The following is a 9911-nucleotide window of genomic DNA, read 5'->3' on the forward strand; positions in this document are numbered from 1 at the left end:
CCCTCAATGACTAGGGTTTAGCGCGTGGGGCTAGCTGATGACTGCCAACACATCCCAGTCGAATTACGTGGTGTGTTACTGGCGTGTGTTCACAATCATTCGTAGCCATGATGACGTCATAAGGGTGACTGCAGTTACCGAGGGGGCAGTGCAGGGTGGCTGGTTGCGACAGCCCAGTGCTGCAGCAACCTCTGAGCATGCAACTGCCAAGAGCCCCTCACTTCTTGTATGGTTCTAGGGTTTCGGGTTTAGGGATGACGTCGTGATTTTAGGATTAGGATTAGGATTGTTACACGATCCCGCGGTCGCCCGCTCCTGGAGCCATCCAGGCTCATGGGATGTAGCATTGTAGCATCAGCGTTGTGTGACTGGGACTCAAGTGGGATGACGTCGTGATGAGCATTTCGTAGTTTCAGGTTGGATCAGTACAAGTATCCCGTGACTCCAAGGTGTGCATGGCGTGATCCAGTAGAGTATCAATTAGTCACTACCGACACGTGGTCACGTGTATGTCAACTTGTGACGTTAGCACGCCTCCAAGGGGGGGAACCCACTGATCAGCCCTACCCCATGAGCCTCAGTAAAGTGCGAAAGCAAGAAAGGAAGAAAGTGGAAGAACCAAAAGGGTGGGAAGCTACTCCGGGAAGATGCAGCCAGTAGCCTTGCATCGGGCAGCCGCAGGGCAGCTGCAATTAGCTACAGTACAAGGTGTTGAAAGGACGGGCAAGGACAAGGAAGTGACATCACGTGGTGTGTCACGTGGGTTTAGGGTTTAGTCACCAGTATTCGTGGTGTCATCAAGATGAGTGACAAGACCAGCGAGCAATGAAACATGGTCCGTTACTACAGCCTAATGCTGCGCCCACCACTCAGCAAACAGCTGCCGGAGGTTTATCTAATGTTGTGAAGATGAATGGATCGTGTTACTCGGGTTACTAATAGGTGATGTCACCCCCAGTCACTCACGACAAAAAGAATCCACACAACTGGCTGTTTCCCAGCTAGCGGCCGCCTGGTGCCAGACGTGTGCTACCATTACAGTAGCATGAGCCTGGATGGCTCCAGGAGCGCGCGACCGCGGGACGCTGTAACAATCCAAATCCTAATCCTAATCCTAATCCTAATCCTAATCCTAATCCTAATGCAGTAGGCGCCTTATTTTAAAGTGTGCACAACTGCACCCAGCACAGCAGTGTTAGTTGGCTGGTGTCGTTGGTGGTCACGTGGGTGTCGTCAGCATGCCTTCCAGGGGGTGAATCCACCAACGCACCCCTGCTCAACTAGCCCTACGTAGTCAGCTCCTGCAAGCATGAGGGCATGCATCATCATGGATCAGCAAGAAGGCTGCCCCAGTTGGTCGTGAAGGCAGAAGCACCCTAGTCATATTCCAGCGGATGGGGATGGATGGGACGCGGAGTAGGGGGGCGCGGGTGGCGACAGGCGCAGTGCTGCTGCTATTGAGGAGGAGGTGCAGCTTGTGCTGCCAACCGTGTCCATATGCAGGGTTCGACGCACAAACGTACGTTTCGTAGCAAGGCGCATGTGATGGTGGCAAGCAGCTCAGCAGCGTATTATGGGACCCCGCAGGTATGCGCCAGACGCTGCTTTGTGCGCATGGTGGCGCGCGCCCCGCTCAGGAGCGGCACGGAAGCGCACGCACCCGTCATTTGCATGGTACCCATCAAGGCATCCACCCCACTCAGCAATTACTGCAATGCGTCTCGTGAAATTTCAGAGACGCTATGCACCCTCACATAAATTTTACGAATCTATTGTACCAAGGCCGACGGACACAACGTACGCGCAGGTGCAGAGCGCGCAAGCGAGCCGACACTCGTCGAAGCCGTCGAGCTTGTTCTTGATTATTTATTGCGTGCACTCTGAGGAGCTGATCGCACGCCGTGCAGTGCTGGTTGCTGTGACTCTGCACAGCGGCAGCGTATTTGGGCCATCGTGCTGCGCGCGCGCACGCATGCGACCCCGTTGCTTTGCAGGAGCCGCCGGTCACGCAACATTGAGAGGGCAGGTGTCTAAGGCAGGCCGACGGCTGGTGCCTGGTTGAAGGGGGGCGCAACAGGTGCGGCGGTATAGGTGACGACGAGGGGTGGTGGCGTCGGCCAGGCGGCGCTGCAGCAGCGGGCGCCGCAGCGCATGCGCGGGGGCGTGCCCCTTCACGTGAAACCGCCGCAACAACCTTGCCACGCTTGTCTTGACACCGCGTGCCCTGCGCTGCACGTGTTCTCTTGCGCACGCTTGCCAGCAGCACCGCAATGTCAGCCCTGCGTGGGCTGTTTGCTGGTGTGGGGGGCGCCGCGGCATACAACGCATACAAGGAGAGCGACGGCCTTTCGTCTAGCAGCATCGCCTCAGGGCTGTATGAGGCGTTTCAGAGAAAGGGCGCCGCGGGCATGGCCGAGGTATGCGTCGTGGCGGGCGTGCAGACGGGGCGCAGGCATGCTGGCGGGGCGAGGCAGCGGTGGCGTGCACAACAGATTTGGGGGGCCCGCACGCCCTGTTCGGGCCAGCTCTGATCAGTTGGACTGAACCTAGAGGAATAGCCGTGCTCGGATGTGGTATGCAACTGCTCAAACCTCCTCTCCGGTCGGCCCCTACACCCCCTTTCGCCTCTAGAAAAAGTCCACCACCACCTGTGCCGCAACCCACACCTGCACCCACCCCTGCATCCCTCCGCCTGCAACCAGGCAGCGCGAATGCAGAAACAGGTGGATGAGCTTCAGTCAGCGCTCATAAAGTCGCTGAGGGAGAGGGGTCAGCCGACAGTCATCGTCAAGGACTCCGGCCGCAGTGGCAAGTGAGCACAAACATTACATACACAAGGGCGAAAGAGCGCTCGGGTGAATGAGCAGGGCAGCTCATGCAGCTTGCCAAGGGGGGGGGCCAACAGCTCTGCATCCAGCTCCCCGCGCGACCTTGTGTCGTTTGCACCGCCCTCACCTTCCTCGCCCTGCTCGCTCCCGCGTCAACCTGTCCGCTCCCGCTTCTGCCAGCACTTTGGTTGGTGTGGTGGTGGTGGTTGGCGGCGTGGCGCTGTACCTGCGGTTCATCAAGGGCTGGCGGCTGGCCGACATGATGTACGTCACAAAGGGGGCGCTGGTCAACATGCAGCAGAGCGTCAACACAAGTGGGCAGGGGCGGGAGGAGGTGCTGGGTGAAGCGAGGGACCGCCATACCAACTGGGTGTGCGGTGCTGTTGGGATGCAGCAACGGCCAAAAAAGTTACTGATCACCCAGGTGCAGGAACCCCCCACACACACCCAAATAATTCCCACCGCACTTCATGACTCTTCACAAGTCACACATCCTGCTGCAATCAATGCTCGTCATTCAAAGGCTTGGCGACAGTGCGTGGCCAGGTGGAGGCAGCCACCAACGACATGCTGGCGCGGCTGGGCGTGGTAAGCGCCAAGGCTGATGACATGCTGGGGCGCCAGGAGGCCATGGACGCGCGGCTGACAGACGTGGGCGACCGCGTTGAGGGCGTGCAGGGCGGCGTCGCGCTGTTGCAAGACCAGGTGGGGGGCCGTCTCCAGTCTGTGCACGCTGGGGACATGATACACTTCCAAAGGCCTGTGGAAGCAGTTTTTCTTGGGGGCCTGCAATACCCCTGTGTGCGCTTGTTTACCGCAATTGCAGAAGCTGCTGCGGGATGCACAGCGCGCGCAGCGTTCGCGCATATACACACACGCACACACCGCACGCACACACACATACGCACACACCGCACACACACATACGCCCACACACGCACACATGCACGCGCACGCACGCGTGCGCACACACACACACACACACACACACACACACACTTTGTCTTACACGCATCTGTGTCGAGTTAGGCTCCAATACAGCGTGAACTTAGACACACTGCTTCCTTCCGCTCTCATCCTGTGCTCGTGTGCTGCGTTGCAGGTTGCCTACAGCAACCATGCAGTGACCATGTTGTGCGGTGCCATGAGCGAGGTTGCCAAGCGTGTGGGGCTCAACGGCCGCTACGTGCAGTCGCTGGACACCCTGGTGCATGGCGCACCGCCAACGCTCGGCTCCGGCCGCCCGCAGCAGCAGGCTCGTGTAGGCGGCGTTGGCGTCCGGACACTCCTCCAGGCACCGGTGGGTGGTGTTGTGCGGGCATTTGGGCGTTGCTGCGGTTCAGAGGCGTGCACACATGAGTTATCCCAGCAGGTGGGGCAATGCTCTTGGCTAAATGAGCCGTGCACGCCCCCACTCACACCGGTTGCTTGCACCTGCACATGCAACTGGTGCTTGTCCTGCTCCGACCCCCTTTGGCAGGCCGGGGACGGTGACGTGTTTGTCAATCCGGCAGCCGAGTCCCCCTTTGTTGGTGGCGAATGGGGGCCGGCGGCTAGCATGAGTGGCGCGCCGCGGCCAAACCCAGCCGTGTTTGCGCTCAACGGCAGCGACGGAGCCGTCTCAGCAGCCCGGGCAGCAAGCACGCCGGCTGGAAGCAGCAGCAGCTTTGGCGGCAGCCGAGTGCCTGGTGGTGGCGGGGCTTTGGCGGCAGGGTGCCCGGTGTGGGGTGCTTGAGGTTGCAGGCAATGTTATTGATGATTTATCCTGCATGCAGGAGTGCAATTGTTGCAACACTAACCAGCACGATGCATAAGCGTTCCCAACTTGTGGTGCAGTAGTACTGCAACAATGTTTGTACACTTTTCGATTAAGCGCGTTGGCACAGGGTGTGAGCAGTGAGCCAACATCGTCCTGTGCGTCTGAAACCCTGCACGCCCTGCCTTTTGCAGCGGGATTTTCCGTGGGGCGCTTGCGGTCGACCCAGCCAGGGACTCCGGGTGCCGCTGTCAACACCATTGTAAGCATGAACATGACACCTCCTAGGATACAGCGTGCGTGCACCCAGGCAGGCCTCAGGTGGCGTGCCTGCATTCAGCGAACCTCTCGGTAAGATACATCTTGAGGTGCACGCCTCCGCGTCTCAATTGAAGGGTATCACAGCGGCAAAGTGGGCCGATTCAATGCAACTGACTCTGCGTTCCCCGCGGCACGCTGTATGTGGCCCCCTCGCCCCACCGCACTTCCATGCGTGCACTCTCTTCCCACGGTCACCCCTCAATCAAGCACGGTGTGACGGTCCCCGGCCTGCATGGTTCCACCAGAACAACGTTAAAGGTCAAGCCTAGCGTGGCAGCTGCAATTGGAAGCACTTCTGTGGCTGCCTTGCGGCAGCTTGCAGCTGGGGTCGGAACGGAATTCATGGATCCTGCAGGCAACGATAGGATAGCAAGGGGTATATAAAGCACAGGGGCACGGCCACTGCTACCTTGGTGCAAGCTGAGCGAAGCCCGCTGTCCCTCTCGTCTGCGGTGTCTTTTGTCGAAACGACCCATCAACGCTGACAGCGCCGCAGCTGCCGCAGTGCGGTGCCCCGGTCGCGACCACCAGCTGCTGGTTCTGGGCAGCGCCACAGCCGTTAACAAACCGCAATCAAAGCCACAACTGTTCCATTCACCGCCCACAGCCGCGATTTTGCCACCGCAGTGGCAGTCGGGTGCAGCGAGGCACCGTAGAGTCAACAACCCCAGCGCGTACAATGGGCCGGTGATCGGAGCATAGTTCACCACCAATATACACGCTGACAGCTGTCACTGGCGGTCGGGCCACGATGGGAGCCTAATAACCTGGGCTCGGCTGATCGATCGATGGAGTCAGGGGCCCAGCCTCCGAAGAGCAAAGGCAGCCCCTTCAATGTGGAGAGGTTCAGGGCTACGCCTGCAATCCCTCCTGGCAGCCCAAATCAAGGCTATCACCGGTGCGTATAGCAAGAGGGCACAGGCAACGCGGCGGGCGGGCGGACGCTGTTGCTGCAACCTGCCATTGTTGCCGCCGCATGCTGCCGCTGGCTGGTCTCGACGTCAACGAGGAGCGACGTGCTGGATGACTCTGTCGATAGGACAGTGATGGCAGGCATGACTCACTCACTCCGCGCCCACGCCGACCCCAGAGCGACGCCCACCTGCGGCAGCACAGCAAGTGGGAGCAGCGGCACCGCCAGCGCCAATCACGTGGGGTACTCACAGTCACCTGAAGTCACCCTGAAATCCTTCACCAGCAGTGGAGGCGGCGGCGGCAGCAGCAGCAAACGCAAGGCGGGGCAGCAGCGTGCGGCAGGCGGTGCGAGCGCCGCGGCATGAGTGGGAGGCGTGCGCGGCGGCGTGGACCCCAAAAGGGTTTACCCCGCCTGTGGTGCTTGCCTTATGCTGACCTCAGCAGCAACGGCAGGCCTGAGGGAGCCTGTTTTCCACGCGTTTCCGTGCGCAGGTTCCTTCTTACAACCCGCCTCAATCTCAACAGCTGGATCGCTGCGGTGCCAACCCCGACCCCTCTCCTAATGCAACGTCTTTCCACCACTACCTTGCCCAGGCGCGCTCCCGATGCTCTCTGCTGCAGACGGCGGCGACCTCAGCGGATGCGGTGTCAGCACACAGCAGCAGGCCCAGCAGCCATCCATAGCGTCACTGGACAAGCAGCGGCGGTTGCAGGCGGTGCTGGAGGAGCAGGCGCGGCAGTGGTACGAAGAGCAGCGCGCGAGGCTGGAGGGCATGGGCGGGGCCTGCTCCAAGGCCACACCTTTGGAGCCCATCAGCGGCCGCAGCAGTGGCGCCGGGGTGCTTCCCCTGTCGCCCTCCACGACGTGAGCATGAGTGGCGGGGATGAGGCGTGAGTGCTGCTGAGCTACAGATTGTTGCAGGCGGCAGGTTGCTTCTTGGCTCCAGAAAACCACGTGTGCGTGCTACTTCTCCTTTGGACGTTTGTCTTTTGCTGCTGCCATGCCACAGACTACCGCTGCAGCTGCTCCTGCTGCCAGGGCAGCTACCACTGCTGCTGGTGCTGGTTCTGTGCCGCTGCTGCTGCGTTGCAGGCGCCACTGCAGCTGCGCCTGCTGCACCGCGGCTTGTGCCGCTGCTGCCGCTACCACTGCCGCAGCTGCTGCCGCTGCTGTCGCCACTGAAGCACAACTGCAGCTGCTGAACGTCCATGTGTGTTGCACCGCAGGCCTCACACACCCAGCAGCAGCGCACTTTCCAAGTCAAAGCATGGACTGGGTGTACTTTTCTCCCTGCCAGGTGCGATGTTGTGCGATTGAACTTTCAAAATCACCGCCTCAGCCGGATGCGCCTGGGCAGCATGCCAGCCAGGGGTCTCCCGGGTGACATGGCGGGTGACTGTCATTGGTGGCGAAAACACCAGCCCTGGGTTACAAAGCACAGCTTGACCGCCTCCCGAACCAGGAGGCTGCTGCAGGTTGCTTGTTCTACAGGCTGCTCGTTGTGTCGTCGTTGGGTGGGGTCATGAAGCCCTCCGACATGCCGCCCCCCTTCTCTGCGCCAATCCTGCACGGGCACAGCTCTGGAGGATGAAATGCGCATGCGGCTGGCAATGGTTGCGGCACGCAGTGATGAGGATGAGGCTGTGGTGCTATTGAGGTGAGGGTTGCTGCTTAAGCAGCCAGAACATCCTCTCTTGTGAGGTGTTCAGCCAGAGCCTGCTGCGACCACCTTCGATGGCCGTTTTGAACCCTCTTCCGTGAGGCCCCCACACAGCCCTCTCCCTTCCCCTTCGCACCACCACGCTGACCGCTGCCTGCCTCGTTGTGGTGCGCCTGACAGGCAGCTTCGACGCGAGGAGGACGCAGCGCGCGAGCGCGGCAGCCGTGAAACTGCACCCGGCCGTGCAAGTGTGGTGCAGTTCCAGCACGCGTGGAAGAGGCTGGGCCTGCGCATCGGGGACGAGCAGTGCTGCGCCTTGTTTTTGCGTCACGGGTGAGCTTGGCATGTGGGGGATGTCAAGTAGAAAGCTGGCAGGGTCTGGTTGTTTTGTCATGGGTGAAACTGTGCCAATCAGCGAGGCTGCTTTGACACGGCGTGTGTGGACAGTGCCAGCGCCAGGCACTTGCTGGCTGATCATGATGCTAATCTGCCCGCAATTGACCTCACCAATTCATCGCCCCAGCAGGTGTGACTCGCGCGGCCTCATCGACTATGCAGCCTTCACGGCGCAGCTGCTCGGAGATGGCGGCGACGGGGATGACGCTGTGGAGGCAGAGCAACGGGTGAGCATATGGCTTGGGGGCTGCCGGCGCCTACTATGGTGACGATTGTCTTGTTGGTGCGTGGTGCATGGGCAGGCGCAGTGTCATGACTTGCGAGAATGTCTGGAACTCATACTGCTATCTGCCATCCGCCTTCAACCATGACCAGGGTCCCTACCAGTCCAATCACAACTACACATTTCGCGGCCGCATCACCTACCGCCCATGCCGCACCCCTGTCTGGGCCCCCTCCAACTGGGACGGCTCCCTTGCAGAGCGATCGGCGCGGTTGCCTCAGGCAGGCAAAGGGTGTTGCTCAGGGGCTCAAGGCCTCAGGGGTTGAAAGTGTGAGCGGCAGGCGCCAGGGCGGTTATTGCGCTTGAGCAAAATCCGCAGGACAGTGCCATCACACGTGCTCATGGCCTCAAAACACATGTGTCTGACCCACTTCCCCCTCCTACGTCAGGCGGGGCTGCAGCTGGAGTGGGTATATGGCTATAACGGCCGCGAGCGCACGGCGCAGAACGCATACTATACTGCGCAGGGCAGAGTGGTGTACCCCGTGGCATGCGTGGGCGTGGTGTACGATCCCCGCAATCACACCCAGACCTTCTTCAGGGTAAGGTGGAGGCGGGCGTGTGAAGGGCCAAGATCAGCACGATGCACTGATTGCATCGCTTAAGACCATGTGGGTGGCGTCCGTCTGATCATGAGTGAGCACAGATCCAAGGTGCTTGCAGGCCTGCTTGACTGTGTGCACTGATCTTTTCTCCATCCACCGGCCATGCTTGCCTCCGCTACAGGGCCACGATGACACGATCCGCTGCCTCGCGCTGCACCCAGCCAAGACGCTGGCTGCCACCGGGCAGGTGCAACCTTATGGCCCTATCCCCGTGCCGGCAGGATCCTGCATGTATACGCGGGTGTATGTGCGGATGTGTATGTGCTTGTAAGTAAGAGATGCGCCGTGTATACGCGCGCATCCCTTACGACCGGCGTACACCTGACATGTGCTTTGGTGGGTGTGACACTCGCCGCGACCCTCTCTCTGGCTGTTGACCTCCAGGGCTCGTCATCAGAGGGCAATGGGCGGCCGTGCGTGTGCATCTGGGACACGACGGCCAGCCCGCCATCGCAGGTGGTGCGCCTAGACCTACCCACCAGTGCAGGGCCGGCTGCCACCAGGTAAAGCATGCATGCACGCAGCCTGGTCGGAGCACGCACAGATGAGCGGCCCCTGTCCGATCACATCACATATCTGCCACCCACACAATCAGGCATGTGTTACTCGTTCTGGTGACGCTGCATCCTACCAATGTTCCACGCCCCGCCGTTGCCCACCCCCGCTCATCGACCACGTTCTCAACCTTTAGCTGCCTGGGCACGGTGGCTGTCGCGTTCTCCCCGGGAGGCACCTACCTCGTGGCTGTGCTGGGTGATGACAAGCACACAGTGAGGCAGGGTGGTGGTTGTGGATTGGTGGTCCAGTTGCAAGGCCGGCGGCCCGGCCAAGCTTACTGCACATCCCGCTTGCCCTGCATGCCATGCATTAGCTCCTCGTGTTTTGCAGTGTTCACCTTCTCTTGCCCCCTCCGGCTGTCTTGCAGGTGTGCGTGTATCGTTGGCGCAGCCGCTCAATGGTGGCACAGGGGGTTGGGCACAACGGCCTGCCGCTGCAGGTGCGGGCGATTAGGCATTTTTGAGGGGGCGTCCCGCCTCACAAACCTTGGCCGCCTGACCGCCTGTTCAACGCACTGCTGCAATGGCGTGCCGGTACCACGCGGCTTCTCCGTCTTGATGCTTACTGTTTCCTCTTAACACTCATCCC

At 60.6% G+C, this 9911-nt stretch overlaps 2 protein-coding genes across 2 annotated transcripts; both read left to right on the plus strand.

Moving 5' to 3' along the window:
* Positions 1-2711: 2711 nt before the first annotated feature.
* On the plus strand, positions 2712-4642 carry MNEG_10253 (hypothetical protein; the record flags this gene model as incomplete). Its single annotated transcript, XM_014041274.1, has 5 exons — positions 2712-2812; positions 3009-3142; positions 3352-3533; positions 3931-4128; positions 4604-4642. The coding sequence occupies 5 exons, from the start codon at positions 2712-2714 to the stop codon at positions 4640-4642; spliced, it is 654 nt and encodes a 217-aa protein (XP_013896728.1).
* A 1783-nt stretch (positions 4643-6425) lies between these two features.
* Positions 6426-9272, plus strand: MNEG_10254 (Echinoderm microtubule-associated like protein 5; the record flags this gene model as incomplete). Its single annotated transcript, XM_014041275.1, has 8 exons — positions 6426-6685; positions 7161-7213; positions 7400-7478; positions 7662-7814; positions 8008-8104; positions 8550-8702; positions 8887-8952; positions 9150-9272. 8 exons carry the CDS (start codon positions 6426-6428, stop codon positions 9270-9272), a joined length of 984 nt encoding a protein of 327 aa, XP_013896729.1.
* Between the last annotated feature and the right edge of the window lie 639 nt (positions 9273-9911).

The sequence above is a fragment of the Monoraphidium neglectum genome (genome assembly GCF_000611645.1).
Source record: "Monoraphidium neglectum strain SAG 48.87 unplaced genomic scaffold scaffold02242, whole genome shotgun sequence".
Classification (NCBI taxonomy): domain Eukaryota; kingdom Viridiplantae; phylum Chlorophyta; class Chlorophyceae; order Sphaeropleales; family Selenastraceae; genus Monoraphidium; species Monoraphidium neglectum.